General features: G+C 38.6%; 1 protein-coding gene across 1 annotated transcript; it reads left to right on the top strand.

The window, feature by feature from the left end:
• Window positions 1-21062: 21062 nt before the first annotated feature.
• On the top strand, window positions 21063-24413 carry LOC122668304 (disease resistance protein RPP8-like). Its single transcript, XM_043864890.1, has 2 exons — window positions 21063-23867; window positions 23969-24413. Exons 1-2 carry the CDS (start codon window positions 21063-21065, stop codon window positions 24377-24379), a joined length of 3216 nt encoding a protein of 1071 aa, XP_043720825.1. The 3' UTR covers window positions 24380-24413.
• Window positions 24414-24852: the final 439 nt, after the last annotated feature.

The following is a 24852-nucleotide window of genomic DNA, read 5'->3' as shown; positions in this document are numbered from 1 at the left end:
ACAAAAGAAAAAGAAATGTAAAATACAAAAGTGTTGATGAATCAATGGACCACAATGGTCTTTCACCAAAATAAATGGACTACAGTGACCCGTGACAAAGAAGGTAAGAACTAATAAGTGACTTGTAGTTTGGATAATTTTATGAAAGATAAAAGGCAAAGTATCTTATCATCACAAGGCAAGTCACTTTATAATTTGATAAAGGGTTGCATGTCCTGCAAGAACCAAGAACATGGCTTTTCTTTTCTGGTTAGTTAGTAGTGTTGCTTGGAACAGTTGTAGATGTTGATCAGTGGGAAGGTACAGCCATTAATGCCGTTTTCATATCTAAAAAGAGATACGATTGTACTTTATAGATTATCATAGAATATGGATAGTGCTAATCCCCATTAATTTCCCCAGTTGGAAACTTAACAAATCGCCCTTGCCTTTGGTGGAAAAAGAGCTGAAAAAACTACTAATTATGTTAGAGAAGTTCCTCATGGAGGAGGAGGAGGAGGATGGTATATTTTATTTTATTGAACTTTTCGGACGTCAAATCCTAATTCTTGCTGGGTATTGTGGGTGTCTAGTACTTAAAGAAGTATGTATCGAGATATAATGTACGCACGATCATTAGGTTGCAATGGAGCAATCTTACCATTGCATTGTAATCCGCCCTCATATGTTTTATTATTCACCAAAACAATGGAAAATAAAAATGATTAGTTTGAGTAATCTAAGGTGGAGTTCAAAATCGTAATTTGGATTCCAATTCTGGGAAGGGAATTTATCTTGGGTTTGACAAGAAAAAAAGGGTAAAATTGTAAGTAACAGCAAAATTTCGTCTGCCATTGGGAGGGGGGAGGTTCCCATTGCAGATGCTCTTGGAGCTCCCCCCTCCCAACATACCCAGTTGAATTAGATTGAAGCCAAACATAAAAATTCAGTGGTAGGGAACCGGACCGGACTAGAATCCTTTTCCTGTTTGAACTTGGAATAGCAGATCTGAACAAAGGAGTGCAAAAGAACAAATTTGGATTTCCATGGCAATACCCATTTTTTCTTAAAAAAGAGAAAGCCGCACATTTTATTTAATTACTTGAAAAATATGTTACAACTAGGGATGTAAAAGGATCGAATTTGGTCGGATAGTGGCATTATCATATTCATATCCGATTATATTTGGATTGATTCGGATAATATCCTATCGATTTTTGGACAAATTCGGAAAATTTTCGGATAGTGATTTTTTTAATACAGGTTCTCCTAAATGGATATGAATACGGATGGAATATGATTTTTCGACTATCCGTTGATATATTTACTGTTTTTATGATGAGGGTTAGGGTTGAGACTTGAGAGTTCAATAACTACCATTTCTTCTATTCTTCTTAGTCTTTTATTCTCTTACGTTTTTTACTTTTGATTTTTTAATAGATATGTAATTCCATGTATCACATTGCATAAAATAATATATATAAACCAATAACAAATCTAGAAAAAGAATCACATTATCTTAACTTATAAATTTATAAAAATAAGATAACAAAATCCAATAAAGTAACTTAAAAGGATAGACAAACATAGAGTTATATTTCAGATATTTTATTAATGTCAGACTGCTAAACGAATCGGATAATAATCGGTCAGATGGGGGGATTATCAGATTCGTATCCGATTAGTTTCGGACGGATTCGGATACTCCTAAAAGGATACGAATGCGGATCGAATACGGATTTACGAATATCCATTTACATCCCTAGTTACAACAGTACATTACAAACACTAGACACACCAAGATCCTCAATTTTCTTAACCTGGTAATTAAGAAAGATAAAAACTCAAACTCAGACTCTTATAATTAACAAACCATGCATCTATCTATAAATATTCTAAGTAGCTAGCTAGCCTTGTTAATTAATTAGACGTATACCAACTTCCTCGCGTAGCCCGTAGGCATTTGGAATTGTTCTGTTATACCAAGATGTGCCATTAGAAACCACACATGAGTGAGAAGTTCTCCACCTTGTCCGAGTTGTTGAGCATGATTTGGTCCTTTGCACTGAACTGCAGCATAAGATAGCATCTCCACCCATACACAACAAATTATATCCCATTTCAGTTGTTGCGTCTCCAATAAGTTTAACTGATATGCAAGCCTACATGCATCAAATAGAACAGACTTGCTTTTAGGACCTTTCACTTCAATTGGTGGAACATCTGTCTTCACTTCCAGTAACAATTCAGAAGCTTTTTTATTGGTTGAGTTTTTATCTTTGAAGAAATTCATGGCTTCTTCCTCTGTATCTTTACACCTGATCTCTCCAATCCCTTCAGGCAGCATAAAAGGACACACTACTAGCAGATACATCATATAATCTGATAATACCTTGCTCATTTGCTGTGTGGGAGGAGGGTCAGACTCATTGTAGCAGAGATCGGTAGCAATGTGCCAAATAAGAATGCTTTGATCAAATTCTACATTATCAATACTCCACCCAACAGCATTGTGGACGTCACGGTACTGGTGGAGTACCTCACTGCCTCTACTTGAGCATAGGCACTTTGCATCATCGAGATTTTGGGCCTGATCTGATTTTCTGCAGAGCTGCTGGAAGATAAATTCTTTCAATTCTTGAGGGACTTTCACATGTTTCGTAGAACAGTACTTGGCATATTTCTTATAAAAGTACTTCCTCACCTTTTTGTGAATCCCCCCCAAGCAGTTCCAAGATTTGGTATCTAAATTTTTTATCCAAACACTTAATAGACTGTATTGTGCCATGGAATCAGACCACCTAGTCCTTTTCAACCTGCAATGTTTCAAGAGGAAATTACCCATTCCCGAAGCCAGCAACCCTCTCTGTTTTAGCCAGAGTAACACAGAATCTGAAGAAATTAGAATGAGAGCCGCATAAATCTCAAGAATGATGGCCAGAGAGAGCAATAGGTATGTTATGATTACGTCCGAGGTTGAATGCCGGTGCTTGCTGCCAAAATTCAAGAACATAACAAACACAAGGATGGTGAGGGAAAAACTGATTGACCGACGAATGCAACCTGGAATATTATAAACTACGGTTGCCTTGGTGTAAAGCATATCGAACATGAATCCAAGTTCAATGTCAATCAATTCGAAAGCCTTTATTGATGAAATATGTCGGAAGAATGATTTGCTTTCTTCCCATTCCTCGAAGCTGATGATGAGAAATGCAAAGAGACGCTTATATATATCAAAGAATTGATATGCTCTAACCAAATTCTTGACATCATCTTTATCATCATCATCTTTATGGGTGCCTTCTTCTTCAGGAGGATTGGTGACTTGATTATCGGTAGCTGCTGGAGCCAGGCTGCTCTGTGGAGTTTCTTGGACTCCCCCAATGGCCACCCGAAACCCATCCTCCTCCTTACAAGTGTATTCATCCATGAATTTGGCATAACTTGGACCTGGATCAGGGGGACCAAGCATATTGTCTCTGAGGTGCTCCTTGCTTGCTGAGCTGAGAACCCATGTCTTCTCACCATACTTGACAATTGCAGGAACATACATCATGACTGAAAGAATTGAGACCAGAGTACCAGTCCAGGACCTGTAAGAGACATAAGATGCGATGCTGCCTTGGACTCCAAGTCCAAGTAAGTGCCTTAACCACAGCTCATTATCTTCTAAGGAGAAGGCAGTGATGGTGTCTGGACCACCTAGGTGCAATAGAAGAAATGGTGCCCAGAAGGATGTAAGTTCGTTGACTTTGGGTTGTTGTATACTGTGGGAGAGAATGCCGAGGGCAACAGCTGCAACCCAGTCTGCACACAAGTAGGCAAACCACAGAGTGATTTGTAGCCAATTTTTTTTTATGTTCCTTCTGCGGTCACCCAACAAGATGAGAAAGATTTGAAAGAAGAGGCTGAGTAGAACCACCATTCGGAGTTCCCATATGTTCCACAGCTTCTGAGCCCGTTCTGAGATGCTGGAAAAGAATCCACCTCTCTTCTCTAAAAAGAGTTGACTGGTAATAACTGAAAAATACGTACTTGAAATGTTGGTATCAAGTTGCTAATGTGAGCAAGAAATTAAGGAAGAGAAGATAAAATGGATCTCATCATCAATTATATATATATATATATATATATATATATATATATATATATATATATATATATATAAGGACTAGTGTACAATCAAAAGTAATATTCATTGATTAGGGGACACAGGTTAATTAATATGAACTACAAACAGTACATAGTATTCTTAATTAATTTACTGTGTTAAAATAAGTCAACTAATATATAACAATTTTGTAATAACTGAGTGGAAGGCAGAACATGATTGCTGCTGCTGCATTGCTTAACTGGGTTTTTTAAATATATATATATATATATATATAAAATGCAGATTTGTTACACAACTTTCATAAACCTACTTCTAATGGAAATTCAGACAATTAAGTTGTATCGGATAGATAGAAAGACAGATATGAAGTAAAATGGATAGAATCATCATAATGCAATAACTTACTGGTGTACAGCATTGTTAATTTCTGCCCTGCAGTTCAGATATCAAGATTGCATTCTTTACTTTGAGGCCGGGGGACTCTAGTTCTAACTTCCACAGATCATGCTATCTTGAATCCTGTCCAAGGTTTTATAATAGTATTTGTTCATTTTGTGTAATTATTAGAAACTGTAAAGGCTGGAACAGTCCCAATAGTTTTATTTGCTTCTGATGACTGCAAAGAATAATGCTTTATGATCAGTAAAAGGTTAACTAACAATTTTTTTTTTGTTGTAGCTTCAGATAACTGCAAAGAATAATGCTTAGACAGATCTGCTGCTCCTTTTTCTTTGGGCACTGAGAACAGAATTACCTTTTGCAGCTCTCTCTCTCTCTCTCTTGCCTACACTTAAGAGTTCTTCACTCCAACCCCACACTCAGATATTTCTTCCTCCTTTACTCTAGCTATGTATTTGTCAAATCCAATTAAAATTTCCCTCATGGGCTTTGGATGATAGAATTCACATATTGATTTTTATGCTCACAGAGTCACATAAACATGAATGGGGTCACAAATTTTACAAGGTAATTAGGGAAGCTTCCCACATAAGTGGGCAAGGTGGATACTAAAGATTGACATCAACCAAAAGGCAAAAGGGATAACTGGGACACTTTTTTAAAGAAAAGAAATGACTACCATACAGCTCTATAGATGTCTATCTGAGATTGTTGTGAAACAGAAATACTGTCCTTGAAATAGTTTTTCTATGACTATTTAGCAATGGCAAAGAGACATCGAACATTTTGAAACTGTTGTGTCATTTTTGCCAAACACCATTCTATGTGTCGACTGGCTGGACTGTTCCAGCTCCATTCTTCATGGTGTGGGCTTTGATACAGGTTGATCTTCTGAGTGCCTTGGGGAGTGTGATCTTGTTTTCTATTTTTGTAATTAAGTCCATATTTGTCTAGAAACAGGCTTCCCACAATTGGTTTTCCAAATTTACATCTGCTATATAGCTTGTTGGATTCATACGATCTTTAGCTGATTATTTAATTGTTCATATCTTCTAATGGATTTATCATCACAATTGTTTTAGTGTATGTTAAGTGTATCCAGTTGCTATCAATGCTTTGAAATTGTTTCTTCATAGGCACTTTCAAATTAAAGACTTGGGTTCTTTAAAATTCTTTCTTGGATTGAAGTTGCTAGATCAACTAAAGGTATATTTTTTATAAAAAATATACCTTGGAGATGCTTAGTAATGCAGGTTTACATGGATCCGAAAATTTTTCCATGGTGCAAAATTTAAAATTGAATAATGAAGATGGTGAACTTATTTCCAAACCAACAAGTTACAGAAGACTTGCTGGAAGATTAATTTATCTCAGTAACAAAGTCTAATATTGTTTATGTTGTACAAGTTCTCAGTCAATATTTATAGAGTCATGGCTGTTAGACTTTTGAGCTGACTTTGTTATGTAATCCGTTCAAGGACTTAGGGATATTACATCCCAAGCTGTGGGTTTATATTGTGACAATGAGGTAGTCATACACATTGTATCAATCCAGTCTTTCATGAATGAACCAAACATATTGAAATTAACTGTCATGTGGTTTATGAACAAACTTCAAGCTCAACAAATTCAGACAGTTTCCAACAAGTGGTAGAAATTTTTTTAGAAGTCCTTAGTCAAGAGCAGTAACATGTTCTTCTTAACAAGTACTTAGGCGTTCATAATATTCACACTCCAACTTGAGGATGAGTGTGGAGTTGTATTGGATCGGGTCATAACCTATATCTAGGGAGAAAGATGAGTCGGTGGGGTCTCATATATATATATAGATGGAGTCGTGAATCTTGGAATCCGATGGTGCAACAATCCAATTTTGTAATCTTTGTGTCTATCTTTCTTCTTCCTTGTTTTTTTTTTTCACCATATTTTACTCTTGTTGGATTTCTTACAACTGGAAGAGAAAACATTACCCTAACGTTATTGCTAATTAACCAACAGTACAACAATAACCAAATTTAGGCAAGGAAACCTAACGATCAACTACTCCAAGACTAACCAAGGCCCTTAGAGAATGAAGGCTCACTACTGCTACCGCCTTTGATTAGTCCTTCTCAAGCACCTAACTCAAAATATCAATATATTAGGGGAGATGAAGATGAAGAATTACATTCCGACGTAGATAGTGAAAGGTCAAGTCTTACGTTCATCAATATACTAGTCAAGTTTTATCCCAAACGAAGCAGCCAATTACCTTATAACCCCTTTGGCGCATTATCTACACCAACTCTGACGGAGGGGATTCAAATTCAAGTCTTGTCTACACCACTATGACTGTGAGTAGGTTGCTCTATATCACAATGAAATATTGGCATAGCTCGGCTGCTCCTTAAACCCTCCTCCCCCACACATTCTCCCAATCCCCAAAAAAATAAATGCTTAGCCAAAAATTAATATAATAAATTCCATATAAGTGAATAGGTGCAAAGAAATAACAACCAAACTTCTAGAAAACAACAAATCAATTTTAATGGTAAACACAAACGCAACAAATCAATTTAGAGGCAAGCAGTTATAAGACCAGATTTTAGATATGTTTCCTTCACAAGACACTTTATTACAAGCATTTTCTTAGGATTACCATCAAAATAGAACCAACCCTCTATAAGACTTTTATTTTAAGAGATGGAAGTAGTGCCGGAGATATCCTTCATGTCATCCACGGCTTCCCCTTGAAGATTCTCCTCGGACATTTTGCCTGCCACTGTAAATATTATTCAGTTCAGAGATAGATAAAGAAAGAAAAATCAATCTACAGATTTGAGAAAGGCAGTTATCATCAATGGATCATGTCATTGCCCATGTGATAGTTGGAGCTAATTAAAATTAAGGGAGAATGTTCTCTGTGCTGCAGTGCAGGCTGCGCCCAGGCACATGGGCAGCCTGTGCAGGGGGCAGGGTGGTCATTGCGCCCACCCCCATGTGCCTGGATGCAACCTGCTCTGCGGCACAGAGAACAGCGCCCCAATAAATTAATAAGAGTATTATTGTGGCCATATATGATTTAAATTCTGAAGGAATTTCTAAAGTTCTGGTGATCATGGTGATCAGAATTAACTCGAATGAAACAAGAAGTAATTAAGAAAGGAATGGATTTTACTCACCACCACCAACATTCTCATTCTTGGAGACTTGTTTTAAGCGCTTCTTAACATCTTCCGCGGCTGTTTTAACTGATGGATCAACATAATGATATACCTCCAACTCCCGCAAAGTTTCGATTTTCTGCAGAGCATCTGATGGGAAACTCTGAAGAGCTCGACAATTTCGAATAACTACAATTTCAAGGCATGGCATTGCTCCCACCGACAGATACCACCTCCTTATATCCAAATTTTCAAGTTTCAAGCATTTGAGATTATGAAACCCATTGCCATCAGTAACATATAAATCATCTCCAACAACTGCGTTTGATGATAACTTGAGTACCTGAAGATTGGGTAGCTTCCCACCCAGTATCTTCATGGTGTCTCCCACTAGTCTGGTCCGTTTGAAGCTCAGGTGGGTGATGTTTGGCAGAGATGGACCCTCCCACTGGTGAAGAGATAAGGGATCATTCGAAGCCACACCTTGCAACCCAAGTTTCTGAAGAAATGTCAATGTGGGAAGACTCTTGTATATTTCATTAATATGACTTTGTTGTATAGACCCTCCCACACCCAGTTTAACCAAATTGGGCATTCTTGAGAAGAAATCTTTGGTACAGCAATCAGGTGACACATGCTTCAGCATTTGGATGTTGTGACCTCCAATCAAATCCTCAGGTGGTTGGGGCAGACAAAGTGCATCACTGCACTGTATATGCTTTAACTGTTTCATTCTCCAAAACTTTTCCAACTGGATTTCTGATGAGAGCCACCGGGAATTACTTCTTTTTACTCGGAGAAACTGTAGGTTCCACAGATTGTATATGGACGATGGAAGTATTATGCCCCCATATTCTTTTAAATTCAGTCTCAGGTATCTTAGATAAATTAGCTCACCAATTTCTTTTGGAATGTTATGGATTAAATCCACACCGAATAAATCCAACACCCTAAGTGATGAGTAATTTTTATGCAGAAAATCCCAATACCGATCACTAAATATTCTTTCAGATGGCAGCATTGTGGATTCCAGGATCAAAAGAGAACGCGGTTTTGTGGGAGGAGTAGTACCTGGATTGATGAATTCAAAGTAATTCTCATGCTGCCATTGTACGGCACTTCGGTTTGCTTTCTGATCATGAAGCTTCCCAGGGGCTACAAAATCTAGAAACATTTCTTTTCTGGCCTTCAATCTACAGAAATCCATCAACTGCAACCGATTGGAAATGCCAATTTCTTTGTTGCTCCCATCCCAACGCTTACTTACGACCTCAACTAGGTTCCTATTAATAAGCTCTTTCAGATATTCTTTCGCAATTTCTTGATAATCGTCCACTTTCGCTGCTGGCTTTTGTCTTTGAACCGTCGTCGTCCTTGGTGGTTGCACAAGGCCCTCTGCGATTATCAATTCCAAAAATTGGGTGGGAGGACACGGATTGATAACTCCCAGATAGAGAAGGCACGGCTTCAAGTGATGGGGTAAAGAATTATAAATCAATTCCCAAATTCCCACCGGCAATCTTTCTTTGTCCCCCAAGTGGTCTTTCTTCTCCTCTGTCTCTTTATGCTCAACTGGCGCCGACGACTTTTCGCTTCGATGTTCTGCTGCTAATCTAGCAATTGCAAGTGGTAGCCCACCACAGACATCTTCTACCCATTCTTTCCATGGATGATGATCCGGCTCTGACTCCGGCTGAGAATGGGATTGGGATTGCGATTCCACAGGTGGTTCTCTGGAACTGGAGCTTGACACTGTTAACTTGGAGAAAAGCTCCCAACTCTGCTCCTTGTTTAAGGGTGGTTGCAGATAAAAAGGAGGCCTTCTTGGCCTTGCATATAAGGCCACTTCACTGTAGCGTGTAGTGAAAATTATCTTACCTCCACCTCCAAGTTTGTTGGCGGGGAAAATCATTTCAATATCAGACCAGAATTGGGTTCTCCAAACATCGTCGAAAACAAGGAGGTACCTTTTAGAGGTTTTCAGACGCTTGTAAGTTTCAGAGACCAAATCCCTAAGGTTCTTCTTCGGTCCACCTTCTGCTACTGCTGTTGCTGCTGCTGCTCCATCTCCATGGTGATTGTTGTCCTTTCCAGGTAAGTTTGAAGAAGCCTCATTGATGATTTCTTGTAACAACTTTTTCATGGGCAATGGGTAGTCATTAGATGATGAAATCCAAGCACGACAAGGGAAGTTCTCCACTATGGTTTGGTGATTGTAAACTTTGCGAGCCAATGTTGTTTTACCAACACCTCCTGGCCCAACTATAGGAATTACATCACGTCGAGAATCCTCATCGTTCAGCAGCTCAATTATCTGGTTTACCTCATTCTCCAGGCCTACTGGTTCTACCTCTTTGTCCTCGAGCAGTAAGGAGGAGGAGGAAGCAGTGGAAGCAAGGCAAGTGGTGTGCCATTTTTTGAGCTTGGACTTGATGTCCTCAATTTGACGACTCAGTTTATCACCTGCATTCTTCAGAACTGAGACGATTTTATCCTTGGAGCCGGCGGAGATGTTTGTAGTGGTGGTGGTAATGGTGAGGTATGAGTCGATAGCGTCGTCAGACTCATTGACTAATTTTATGAATTCCATCATTCTCAGCTCCATGTCTGCCATATCTGCCTTTCGCGTTCTTTGGAGTTCCATTACAAAGGGGCTTAGCTTCTTTAGCATGAAAAGTAGTGACCAGACGTGATCCTCCATATCATGAAACAAATTTACTTCTTCTAACAGCTTCCCAGTCAGTTTGTTCAGGAAAGAAGCCATATCAGTGTATGCCATCTCTCTCTCTCTCTCTGTAAGAGAGAAAGGGCGTTGTTGGGGGAGAGAGATGCAGTGGTGAGGGAATTAGAAGGGGAAGGGAGTTGTAGGGTATGGGTCTGGCCGTCTGGGTCAGGGAAGGGGTGGCTACATCAACGGAGTGGGGGGAGGCGATGAACATTAGCAAAGCTAAGGGTACATTTATTGATGGTTTATCCATCACTGTTGACTAAATTACTTTTCATGGTAGTAAATAAACCAGTGCTAATAGCTCTAACCCTTTTAGGTTTATTAATAATATAAATATATTTAGTGGTTATAACTATACATTTTTTTTTGGAAATGGAGGTGACTAAATCCCCAAGGCTACACACATGAACAGGGAGATACTGGGGCTCCATGTTCACCAGGGAGTTTCCTCTCAGGTGGGTAGCCCCAAGGGGGGGAGGCGGAGTCGAATTCAGGACCTTCAACTTCCTTAGGGTTCGTCCTTGTCAAATGCGTTGCCCCTTGGGGTTGATTATAACTATACCTTTTCGTAACAGTATAATTATCGCCACTAAATCTACATACACGCTGTAACTAATGCCATCGCTGCCCCGGCGGATTTTCGATGGAAAAAAACAAAACACCAATAAAGGATATAGCAGTGCAGGGTTTTTTGGCCTTTAATATACATCACCACTAAAAGCCAGTATTCTTGTAGTGTGTGAACCTAAATTAAGTTCCTACATGTCTAATTAATAGTCCTTTTATTGGGATCGTATATTGCTAATTAATTGCTAATGGCAATCAACAAAGAAACTATCAGCTTTGATTAGCTCTTTTCCAATTCCGATTCAAACGAAACTACTGCAGATACTTTTTTTATGATCCCATTTCAAAGGATTAATTGACACAGCGGTGGTTGTATAGGCCAATCATTGGATTTCACATGTAATCACTAACAAATGTATGTGTTTTAGTGGTGGTACCAAAAAAAAAAAAAAATTACTACTGGGAAAGACTTTAGCGACAGTTTTTTTACCGCCGCTAAAGCCTTGTTTTCTGTTGAGCCAGGCTCTATGAAGAGGTGGAAAATGTATCAATTTTTAACAATAGAAGCGGTTGGTAACCTCAATCTTCCTCGTTAACATGATCAAGTATGGTACGGGGATGAAATCATTTTCTTTATGAGAAACACTAAAGTAAGGCCAGTTTTAAGTCTTCAACAGATGATTAGGATATAGGATTGTCTATATATTGTGTTTCTAATCTACATCAAGGGAATGGGTGGCTTTCTAAGATATTAGTTGGTGCCCAAGTATTTCAACATGAAACAAACATCAAGAGGGGCAGGATTTCCACCTTCCATGGGTCGGGGAGGTCATTTTGCCCCATCCAATGTCTAGATGTAATAGCCATGCTCTCAGATAGAGTATTTTTTCTCAAATGTCTTTTTTTTTCATAAATTTTTTTTATCAATCTACCCTCTATTTTATCTGCTCCGGATAAAAAACTAGAGGACACGAAAAGGTGGTTACAACTCATGGTGATCATGTATTATAATACAAAAATTAACCATTAAAAAATATAGAAGATGTTGAAAAGGTCTTTTTACTTTTTTCCTTTTTTTTATTTATTTTTATTAAAACCTTTAGAATGTAATGGAGGTAAGCATGTCATCTTCCTAATCTTGATCGAAGATGATTGATACATTAAGGCTGCGTTTAATATGCATTCTTGGAATATATTCTAGATCGATTTTGTTGGGTGTGGTGGTTTTTATCTGGACCGATTGAATGTTCGGTTGAATGGTCTAGATAGGCTAATAGAAGAGTTGGAGTTTTCAAATATGATGAGTCTTCCATGAGAGTGGAAGATGTGGTACTTTCCAAGGAGAATGAGTCTTCAAGGAGGTGAAGTCTTCAAGAATACGAAGTTTTTCAAATAAATGGAAGAACGAAGTCTTCAAAAAAATTAGGTCTTCTAAAGGAGTGGAAGTGATTGGATACATTAAGGAAAGTTGAGTCTCAGAGTCTCAGAGTCTCCCAAGAGACACCTTGGAGGAGAAAGAGTTAATGGGTTTTCTCTAAGAAGAGAGAAAGAAAAATCTTATCTAACAAAGTAAGAGGAGAGAGAATTAGTGAATTTTCTCTAAGGAGAAAGAAAGAAACAAGGTAGAGAAGGAGTCCTATAAAAGAAGAGAGGTATCTACCAAAAAGAGTAGTATTGATGCATGTGAGGAGTCAAAATGTGAGGATCCAGGTGAGAGTCTAAGAGAAACAATGTTGGTGCAACATATATACAAGGGCTAAGCAAGGAACCAAGGTGAAAATATGTAAAGTGAATGAGGGAATGAGAGAATGAGAGAAGAGTGTACTGTGTACATGAGGGCTTGGGTTTGGGTATCAAATCACAATGGTTGTACTATTTATGTGTTTGTTTTATTTTTGCGTTTTTGTTGATCTTGCACATACCGTTTTTGTGCGATGCACACATCGCAAAAAGAAAGTTAGAAATATTGTTTTTCCAACCCCAACAGATTTCACATTCTAAGATAATAAAAAATTAAAAACAGTTATTTTATCATCTTAGAATGCAAATTTAACCTAGAATACATTTCAAGAATGCATACCAAACAAACCTTAATATTGGAGAGGAACCAAAACACTTTTTGTTGATGTTGTCCTCGTTATGTAAGAGGGCAACATGTCAGGTGTACAAACTTCTCAAATGCCCACTTTGAATGCTAACAACTATCACAAGGGAGATCGATCAAATAAGGACTAAGTTTTTTTTTGTAGGTACACCCTTAGGATCCTTGCTCATGTGTTAACGTGTATATTGAAGATAAGGGTGGACCAGGTCTATGATCGGGCCACGAAGATTCGCTGGTGATAAGGCTTCCTTAATTATCTCTCATATCTAAGATATTCTACCAAATATTTCTCATGACTTGGTCACCAAGATTGTTAGTGATACCCTAAAATATCCTATCATACTTATCTCCCGTAAGTCTGTAATTATGCATTCACCCTCTATATATATGGGTGCCAATAATATCCTATCATACTTATCTCCTGTAAGTCTGTAATTATGCATTCACCCTCTATATATATGGGTGCCAATTGATGTAAAAATTATTCAATCAATAGTGAAATATATGGCTGTGTAGGCCTTGGATCCGTGGACGAAGGGCTTATGGCCTGAACCACGTAAAACTTGTGTTCTTCTTTCTTCCTTTACTTTCTTCCATTGTTTATGTTTGCAGTCCTAAATTTAACATCATGTATCAAGCTTCAATCCTCCTTGAGTTTTCATACGACGAAAGAGAGCTTTAAAAATCCAAGACTATTGACAAACCAAACCATGAGTTCTCTATCCAACTTTAGGAATAACCACATCAATTATCCATGTAGCAAAAGAAAGTAGGAATTGTTTCCTAAGATAGGAACATAAGAACACCATTGTCCCTATAATAGTATTTTTCATGGAGACAAGAGTTAATGTACTAAAGAAAAAGAACAAGTATAAAAAGAAAAAACAAAAACCTATTTTTCTATGAGAAGAAAAGTATATGCTATCAAACACTTTAGGATAAAGAAATGATTTAGAATAGCGGTGCTACTCTCTGTGCCGCAACACAGGCTGTGCCTAGGCACATGAGAGTGGGCGCAATGAACACCTACCTCCCTGCACAGGCTGCCCATGTGTCTAGGTGCAGCCTGCGCTGCGGCACAAAGAACATTCTCCTTTTAGAATAATTATGTTTCCACAATTAGTATCAATGAGCAGTCCCTCTTTTGCTTGTTAAACAGACAACCATTGAGTGGATAAAGGAAAAAAGGAGAAGTAAAGAACAAGAATAGTCTAAGAAAAAGAACAAAAATAACAAAAACCTTAATTTTATAAGAAAGAAAAGTATAAACTACTAATCTCGTTTGGAATAAGGAATGATTAAGAACATCATGTACCTGCATTTGGAATGTCAATTTATAATAATTAAAGAAAAAGAACAACCTTAAAAGAAGAAAAAAAAAATCCTTTTTCATTAGAAGAAACGTATATACTTTGAGTGGATAAAGTAAAGTAAAGAAAAAAAGAGAGCTGCCCTCGTTGGCTTAATAAAGAAAATAAACAAAAGAAAAAAAACAAGAACAAGCATAAAGAACAAGGAAAAGAAGGAAGACAACAAAAACCCTTATGTTATAAGAAGAAAAGAATAAGTTACTCATCACGTTTGGAAGGAAGGAATGATTCAGTAATTATGTGCCCGCTTTTGGAGTGTCGATAAGCAGTCCGTCTCTATATTTTCTTGTTAAATGAGCAACCAAAATTGATTGGAAAAAGTAGGAAAAGGAGAAATATGTTTGTCATGGTTTTGGTTTGGGTCTATACTCCAAAAATGCATCTATTGGGGGGTTTTTTCCTTCTTCACTTATATGCCAAAGATTCTTTCCAAAGCTAATCGATGTGAGATTGAGGGAGGGAGGGAGGGACTCATTAAGGTTGTAACAATTCTTCGCTCAATCCCCGGCACTCTTGTCAATGACCGACCCACACCCCTGCATGGGACCCATATTTTTTCTAGCCCACTCAATCGTGATTTCCTCACCACCACAAGTACCCCCGAACCCACATCCCTAGAGTGCCTCTAAATCTACACTCCAAAAGATGCACCATTAATTGCGGATTTTCCTTTCTCACTTGTAAACCCAAGACTCTCTCACGGCCTGTTTATGTAGAATTGAAAGAGATGGATCGATGTATCGATGTATCGTATCTAGGGGTAAATTATTTTCATTATATTAAATTAATTCATTTTTAGTAGATTAAGATAATTTGTATTAATATCATGGTAAATTTCTAATATTAATTCTCTTTCGTGTTTAATTAATTATCATTAGAAGATAATTATGGGATCTAAATTTGGTATGTAAAATAGTAAGCTAGATGAATCATAAATTGTATTACTTAAGTTTTGATTTAATTTAAATGAGGTATAAGATTTTAGTCATGGGTTGAGATACTAGGAACGGGCCAAGTTGAGTGGCCGGAGTTGGTTCATTTGGGTTTAAGGGGTTCAATGTTGGGGCCGGTTGCATGATATGGCCTAATTAAGTTGGGTCAACCATGGCAAGGCAACCTATGTTCCTATTGGTTCGAGGGAAAGTGGAAGAATGGGCCAACCAAGTATGGGAGTTAAAATTCTATATAAAGAAGGGAGAGATGGAGTTGTTGTACTTATAGCCATTCTCCTTTAGAGTTGTTACCTTGTTGGACGACATTTGAAAGAAATGGAGAAAATAATAGACTAAGGGGAAGAGAGGGATTTCAATGGTTTGTGAAAGATTTTGAAGGCTGGATTCTGAAATCAAGAATAAGAAGAAGAAGAAGAAACAAGGAGGAGGCCGGGCGAGGTATATAGGAAAGGAAGGGGTAGAGCTTAAAGAAGTAGTTGATTCTTCAAAAAGGTAAGTTTCCATATCTCCATTTTTTTATTTTGGGTTTGGGAATAGATGTTGGATTCACATTTTGGAAAAAAAAGAATATGAAACCCCCCTTGTGTGGCTTTAAAAAAACAGAAAAGATGTTGTAGGGGGCCTAGGGGCTGGAATTTTTATGAGAATGATTGGATGATATGGGCTGATATAATCCATTGATATGTATTGTTGCTCGATCTATTCCGCTGCTATGCTGCTATCTCGCAAGTTACGATTTGTTTCCTGTTCCTTACCCCAAAAAAAACAAAAAAAACAAAAAAAACGATATGTTTCCTGCTGAAAATGTACTATAGCTGATACTCTACGATTGGGAAGGTAGTGACCATTGTGCTGCCTACACTCAAACAGGGGCACAATGACCGCCTTCACTTGAGCACCCTGCCTGGGTGGGATCCACGCCTTGTCTTGGTGTAGGCAGTACAATGGCTGCTACCTGCCCAGTCGTAGAGGATCCAAATTGTTCTTGGATTTGCTGCTGTCTGTTGGTATTCTTCTATCTTGTTCAATGGCATTACTCTCACGTTCTCTTCCTGTTATCGAAGCAAGAAGTAGCTTGTTTCCTTCGTTACATATCTTTTATTTTATTTTACACTAATACTCCTTTCTTTTATCCCTTATTCCTTCATGATCCATACGGTAACTCTCTCTTCCCTTCTTCTCGATCTCTTATCCTTTTTTTTTTATTTTTTTATTTTCCAGATATACAACCCCCCCACCCCCACCCCCACCCCCCCGCATCCCATTACTCGATATTTCTTTGTTTTTCATTCATTCTTCCCTCAGTACCCATGCACTTCCACGGTTTCTATTTCTTGTCATGTCTTTATATGATTTCTCATTACCAAGGAAAAAAATAAGTCTTTATCTGATTTCTATTTTCCCATATTGCCCCCCACTCCCTTTCTTTTATTATGCGATGTCTCACCTTTCATTAATCTCCCAACTTTAACCATCGCCCCTTATTGTCAAGTCTGTTCCCACACAATGGTTTTTAAGGAAAATTATCTCCTCTAGTTCCCCAGTGCTTGTAGTAAAAGGGGGGTGGACCCCACCTGGTCAGGGGTAGGGTAGTCATTGCACCCCCTTTATTACAGGCACTGAGGGAACTGGTCCAGTGAGGGAACTGGAGGGGACAAAGATCCGGTTTTTACTTCCTTTCATGTCCCGTACTCCCATTGTTTCATTCTTTCCCAATAGCCCTTTGAATAGTTCTAGTTATTTATCAAAATACCATTATCTTCTTAATTGGAGTATGTACTTTGATTTAATTACAAGATTACAACTGCCATTACACATTGCCATGTTCAAATACTTGGGTGGGTCCATAGCAAACCCAAATAGGGTTTTCAATCCAAGATTCCATGAATTAATTATAGATTTGCCACTCGTGTACGGATTAGATCTTTGTTTTCCTAGTTAATTACAGATTTGCCACTCATGGTCGCATAACACAACAGTTTGGGATTGACAATTTTTGGACAATTGGTACTTGCCTGGGAATTATTTGCTACCGTGGGGAGATTGGAGATTTTTTGCAGTTGCTCTTGATTATGTGATTTTTTCTATGATGCTCATCCTTTGAGATGCTGATTATTGGTGGTCATTATTTGTCCATGTGTAATGCTATACGTAAGGGTGAGATTGAAGATTATTACTCTTATCTGCTCAAGTCATCAACTTATTTCCACAAAAAAAAAATTAGAAAAAAAAAAGTCATCAACTTAAGAATATTTTTATCTGAAGATTATTATTCTTATCTGCTCAAGTCATCAGCTCAAGACTATTTTTATCTGAAGATTACTATTATTTATTTATTCGTGTCCTCAGCAACAATTTTATCTGAAGATGGTATTCAACAACAATTCATGTTTATCTGGTCTCCAACAACCTGATGTTGTATGGTCCGCAGTAACCTATACTGCTTATTTACCATTGGGGTTTTTATCTGAGACCTTAGTTTGGGGCTCTATAACTGCCTTTGTTTGAGCAAAATACTACTTACTACTTGCATTCTTTGAGAAGAGTTTATGTGTAGCTATTGGAGCCACACTTTTATCTTTCTTTGGGAAGATTACTACCTACTACCTATCGCTTATGATGTAGCCGTTGGATGCTGCACTTTTATCTCTCCTTGAAAAGATAACTACCTACCTACTACCAGCCTTCTTTGAGAAGTGTCTTTGATATTATTGTTGCTGCTATGATCTTGTGGATTGCGGTTCGTATTCATTGTCGCCTATTTACTCATTGTTGATTGGATTTGTTCGACACAAAGAATATTATCTATTGAAGTTATTGATGATTTTTGTGTTTGAGTTGATACTGCTACCTGAATGAAGTTCTCCTTGTGTTCAATGTTGTCTACCAGACTCACGAATGGTGTTGCTCTTAATATTTTATTCTTGTTAATCCAAGTTGGAGCCTTCTTTCGATATATGTATACTCCAGCTTGAGGGGGAGTGGTAAGATGTATACCACAATAGGGGAGTGTCCCTATTGTGGTGGCTAGGTATTGCTTAGGCTAGATTTACTTTATTACTTTCCTAGTTAAGTTAGATATTTGTTTCCCTATTTTAGCTAGGAGTTTTTCTCTTTCCTATTTCTGCAAGGCTTTTAGTCCTTGCTCTCTTGTAATTAGTTGAATATATATATATATATATACACACATGATGGAGGGAGGAAGCAATATCTATCAACTATTATTCTCCTTGCAGTCTCATTCTTCTCTTCCATTCTTTCTCTTTTCTCTATTTTCTTCCACTACTTGCAGGTACTGGTTACACAAATCCTTGGTTTTGTCACAAAATTGTATCCTATAAAATTTAAAGGGATCCTAATATAACCCTAGGACTTCAAAAAATAACTAACGGTATATGCACATAATAATTTTAATAAGAATGATAAATATACAGACTCAAACAATAAGATAATTAAATAGGAAGGCCTTTGGACCTAAGGAACTTAATAGAAGAACCATAGACAATAAAAGATTTGTAAGGCTGGATGAAATCCTAAACTAAAAGGATACGCCTATGTAGATGGCGTGACCGGAAATTCAAGGACACTAACAGGAGGGAGCTTTTCAGTTTCTTTTAGACACAGATTGTACTGTGAGTGGAAATTTAGTTACCACATTTATAATTTTATAGTATGTTTATTTAATTGCATAATATAAAAGTTAATATGATGAAAATGATGCACGCCTATTGGTTTTGGTGTGAAAAGAATGCTATGTTGAAATTATGCAAATTAAATGTGAGATTATAAAATGTAACAAAGAAAAAGACTATGATGTTAATGTGCATGATAATATCATGTGATGAGATGAAAAAGAAAGAAAAGGATGAAAGGAAAAAATGATACATAAAGAAAAAAAGAAAGGAAATGAAAAAATATATATAAAAGAGATGTAATCAAGACCTTGTGACTGCCACCCCTTTCCATTAGGGGGATAGGTAATAAATGAGGCTCACTTTTAGATTCCTCACTGGGCCAGCGAGAATGCCTGGTTCGCCACCGGATGCTCCGGTGCTTCAGTGATCGGGATTACCCCAACATACGATGATGATTCGTTCTGGCATGATTGGGGCCAGTATGCGATGGTGATCCGTTCCGACACGACTGATTATGTTTTCCCCATCTACTAGCGGGAATGCCCAGCGTTGCTGCCTAGAGGACCCGATGCTTCGGTGATCGGGACAGACTGATGTTATGATTATGTGTTCCGTACTTGCCATGCGATGAGGTACATGAGGCAGCCATTGATCACTATGTGTTCCCTCACTCTTAAAATGCACTTTCGCAAACAAGGAAGCCCTACTTTGCAAGCAACAACTTGTCGAACAGAAAGTAGAAAGCATTCTTCATTCCAAAGGGGTGAAGTTGCCAACACTTAGTGGCTCTATGTCTGGTTGTGTGTGGTATGTTAGTGATTCGTACTAGGGTGTAAGTTTGGCCCTGTCGGCCCGAGCCTGCCCTAAGCCGAATAGGGCCTGGGCTGGATTTTTCAACCCTGAGGGCGGGTTAGGGTTTAAAATTTTAGGCCCTGGGTTAGGGTCGGGCTGGGCCAGGGTTGAGGCCTCGGGCTAAGCCCAACCCAGCCCGACCTGCGACTTGTGTTAGGTTATACTTTACAATTTATTGTTTACATTTTACAATTTTTGTTTAGTATCTAATTATCTATTGGTTTACCCAAAAAAATGATAATTATCTATTGAACAAAAATATTTACTATTTTAAGATTGGGCTAAGTTTTTTAACCCAAAGAAAAGTCTAATAGTCAATTGAGTATGAAACAAACCAATACCCAATCACATGAAGCAAGGCAAGTCAACCAAGCCCTAGCAAAAATCAGGGTCAATCAGGGCCAACCCAACCCAGCTCGGTCCGATCAGGGTCAATTAGGGCCGGACTGGGCTGGATTGAGCCTGGTAGGGTTGGGCCTGGGCTGAGATATCTCAATCCGACCTAAGGCCGGGTTGGGCTTGGGTTGAGCTAAGAGGATTCAAGATTGGGTTAGGATTTTAGAAAACCCAGCCCTATTTCACCCCTAATTCGTACAAATGACATTTTGGCAGATTACCATGTCGACTTGACGTATAGACTAAATTATTCATGCTTATATGATTCCATGTTTCTATTAATTCATGTCATAACAATGTCATGTTTTATGATGTTGATATGCATGTGTGTATGTATGGTTGCCATGTTTCCTTTACTGGGTTTTTTAGCTCACCCCACTATTTTTTCCCTACAGACCAGTAAATACAGTTTGGGAACCGGTGTGGAGGATTCGATGAGAAACAGATCACCGTGATTATTTAATCAGCGTCCGTGAGGACAGCACCTTATAACTTATCCGGGTCTGATCCTCTTTATTGGACCTCCTTGGAAGGGGTAAGTACATTTGTTTCATCATTGTTACTTTCAACTTTTGGGTTTTAAAAGCATTCTTAATAGTTTTGCAGTGAACATTTCTGTAAAACCCAGTGTTTAGACCAGTAAAGAAATACATATTTCCCCAAACCCCTCTTCGTTTTTTAGCTACTTACAACACAACTACCATGTTACTTGAAACTCTTCACAACTTATGATCATGTAAGAGCTATTGCTATCCTGTTAGTTTCTATCCTCTTTCGAAGTTTGAAGCTTATTTTTTCCCCCCAGGAGGAGAAAGACCCATGGCCAGAGCTGTTCTTTCCATGATAGACGAATTTACGGACACGATCAGTCAGGCAAAGTCCCAATTGGATATCGAAAGCGAAGTCCAGTTGATAGTCCAGCCGACCCACAGTGAACTTTTGGCTATCCGGAGATTCTTAGAAGATCAAGATGGAGGGTCTGATAACGAAGATACTGCAAGAAAAAAGCACTATGCGGACTTGGAGAGCGCCATTCATGAGGCAGAAGACGCCATAATGAACTATGTACTCAGGACAGCACGTGCCAGGAGAAGGAAGACACTCTTTAAGATTTATGCCCCCTGTAAAGATTCTGGATCTCGTAAAAACTTTCACAAGGAGATCAGTCCGATATTAGAGAGGATCAAGGGTTTTAAAGAGAAGTATAAAGAATCTTCAAGCCATTACTCGGGAGGAAAGACATTTAAACTGTCAGATTGGATACGCTCTTCCGTTGAATTTGATGAACCAGAGGATCTTGAGTATCTAAGTAATACTGTTGTTGGTTTGGAGAAGGATCTGAGGTCTCTGGAAGAAAAGTTGTTGGCCGAGCGCAACAGCCACAGTATAGTATCAGTTCTTGGAATTCAAGGCATCGGAAAGACAACGCTGGCATGGCAGGTTTATAAAAACAGTTCTGTGGTTTATCATTTTCAGTGTAAGGCATGGGTTTGTGCATCTGCAATGGACAATGATTTGGAAGACATTTGGAAGGATATTTGTAAACAAATTAAGGAATTCCATTGGAACAAGAGGTATCTGATAGTAATTGATGATGTTTGTGATCTTCAACTCTGGACTGAACTGAGAGAGAAAATTACTCTAAAAGAGAGTGGAGGCGGAAGCAGCATTATCCTCACAACTCGGGATGCAGGGGTTGCTTATTCTGCCGACTGCTCACCACACCGAATGAAGGTACTAAATGAAGCAGATAGCTGGAAGTTGTTCAAGAAGAAGGTATTCATAGCTCCCTGGCAACTCGGCAATGAAAGTGACGACAAGTACACAACAGATCCGAATCAGTCTCCCATCCCTCTCCCTGCAGAGTTGGAAGACCTTGGAAAGAAGATGGTGAAAAAATGTGGAGGAATCCCCTATTTAATTGTAGAATTGGCAAATTTATTGTCCTCCACGAATGCAAACACTTTGGAGTGGTCATGTGTGCTCAATGGCACAGATACACATCTCAGTCAAGAGCAACTCCCTTGGTTTAACTTGTCATCCTCTGTTGATGAAATCCTACCTTTACATGTGAAACAGTTCTTGCATCTGTTTCCTACAAAGACCAAAATCCCCGAAAGGAGGTTGAGACTGTCATGGGCTGCAGAGGGTAGTTTTGGTTTATGGCAGCAGAGCGATTCTGGAAATTCTGGCGGCATGGAGGAAGAAGCAGCTTCGCGGTGGATGCAAGACTTGAAAGATCTCAACTTAATTCAGCCTGCGAAAGTCAGTTTTATTGGGATAACCAAGGCATACTGCATTCCCCATGATCTTCCGCTGCTTCAGATCTTAAAAGCTGGCCGAGGAGGTACCATCGGATCTTCTCATGATGATGGTAAGGGTTGGATTTATAGAATTGCTGATCATTGTGACAACAACATCCATTCACATCGCATTCACTGTAGCATGAATTCATCTGAAGACTTAGAACCTTACAGAACTCTCCGTTCTTTCTGGTGCTTCAATTATCCAGGAGGATATAAACATGGGCAAGAAGTAGGGAGCTTTCTTAGGAGATGCATCAATAATAACCATTTGTTGTTTCTTAGGGTGCTTGATCTAGAGGGTGTGTATAAACCTAGTCTATCTAAGGAAATAGGTGAGCTAATTAACTTGCAGTACCTTGGATTAAGATGGACTTACTTGGACACACTTCCTTCATCCCTCGAAAAGTTGCACAACCTTCAAACTCTGGATACAAAACATACTGACATTGCTTCTTACCCCATGATTCAGGATATGAAAAGGCTACAATACCTTTACCTGAACGAGAGGCACAGCAGCGGACTCGTTTCACAATTGAGTTCCTTGACTGACCTCAAAACCTTATCAGGGGTAATTGTAGATAATTTGAGTCCTGTGAAGGATGGTCTAGACAAGTTAACAAAACTTAAAAAACTGAGATTGACATGCCGGGGGTTAACTCAGCCTCAGAAACAAGAAATGGCTGAGTGGATTGGGAAACTGCAAAACCTTCAGACGGTGAAGTTGACATCCAAAGACCATGAACCGAAGATGACCCCTTCAAGTTCGTTGTTGAAGAACCTCAGAAATGAGCAACTCTCACGCATGTATTTGCGGGGGCGGTGGGAAGACAAGTTAGAATTCTGCCATAACTTTGGGTCGAACCTCACTGCACTCACCTTTTCTCTGACCGAACTAACCGAAGATCCAATGCCAACACTGGAGGGGCTAACCAATCTAAAGCTAGTTTGTTTGTTCTCCAAATCCTACACCGGCAACCGTATGCATTGCTCATCAGGAAAGTTCAAAGAGCTTCGAGTCCTAAGAATATGGAGACTAGAGAATCTGGAGGTATTGACTGTGGAGCCTGGAGCTATGGCACAGCTTGAAGAATTAGAGATCAGATCCTGCAAAAAGTTGAAGATGCTTCCAAATGTACCAGAGGGCGCCCTCCCTGAATTGAGGTTAACTGACATGCCTAAGGATTTCATCAGTAATGTTGTTAAAGGGGGTGATTGTCAAAAGGTTGCTCATCTAAGCTCTGTCATCATAGAAGACTGGTTACCCTCTTTTAATACTTCAGTTAAGCTGTATACTGGAAGGAATTCTGTCTTTGATCAGGTACATGTAGATTTCCCAGTTTTTTTTTTTTTTTTTTGGTTTACTGAATTACACTCTTGTTGTTTCACTCTGCTGCCCGTTTTTATTTGCAGCAGGGACAGGGACAGTTGTTAGAAAAGTTATTTCAGCGTGACAGATTCCAAGTAATTAACCTCATTCAGCTCACCTTGTCTGAGACCAAATTAGAACAAGACCCAATGCCAGTACTAGAGAAGCTGCCCGAGTTAATGGTTCTTACCTTATCATCCAAATCCTTTAAAGGCAAACGTATGGGTTGCTCACAGGGAGGGTTCAAGAAACTTCAAAGACTAACTATTCAGGAGCTAGAGGAACTGGAGGAATTGATTGTGGTGGATGGAGCAATGCCGAAACTTGATGAATTGGAAATCATATCCTGCAAAAACTTGAAGGTGCTCCGTGAAGTACTCAAGAGATTGAAATTCTCTAAAATGCCCAAGGAGTTCACTGAAAAGTTTAAAGCTGACAAAAGAGTCACCATAGAAGATTTGTAGTTCACCTCAGATCTGGATTTCTGGTTCTCTGCAGGTATGTAGTGCTTCACATCTCAACTTGAATAGTGAGTGAATGTAAATTTCTATGCGTTGGGTATTGGACTTTCTGATTAGTTCCTTTATTTTGTCAGGAGAAAATTAAGTATTGTTCGTGGAGGAGTTGTCACAGTAGGCTTCTCCAAAGTTGAGGTTTTAAATATGTTTGAAAATAAAGAAGGTTGCTTGATCGAGTGTTCCAAGACTCGGAGTTTAACTCGATATAAATTTAAGTAGCTTCATTTTCTGATTTCTGCGTGCTTTGTTGCTGTTGCCTTACCATAATAAGCCCAAGTGACTTTCACGCATTGTTCAATAGACTACTACTATATATGTTTGTGTTTGGACTTGATATGTGTAGAAATAAGTCAAGACATACTACTATATGTTTGTAGATTTTATCTGCTGGATAATATCTGAAACTCATTTGCAAAGAC

This window comes from Telopea speciosissima, chromosome 7 (assembly GCF_018873765.1).
Source record: "Telopea speciosissima isolate NSW1024214 ecotype Mountain lineage chromosome 7, Tspe_v1, whole genome shotgun sequence".
In the NCBI taxonomy this organism is placed as follows: domain Eukaryota; kingdom Viridiplantae; phylum Streptophyta; class Magnoliopsida; order Proteales; family Proteaceae; genus Telopea; species Telopea speciosissima.
This window is presented reverse-complemented; position numbering and strand designations above follow the sequence as displayed.

What these genes read in the sequence shown, in the direction of transcription:
- LOC122668304 (XM_043864890.1), top strand. Translation starts at nt 21,063, where the DNA reads ATGGCCAGAGCTGTTCTTTCCATGATAGACGAATTTACGGACACGATC. An exon ending in GGAATTCTGTCTTTGATCAG is followed by an intron (nt 23,868 to 23,968) that starts GTACATGTAGAT and finishes CAGCAGGGACAG; the next exon opens with GGACAGTTGTTAGAAAAGTT.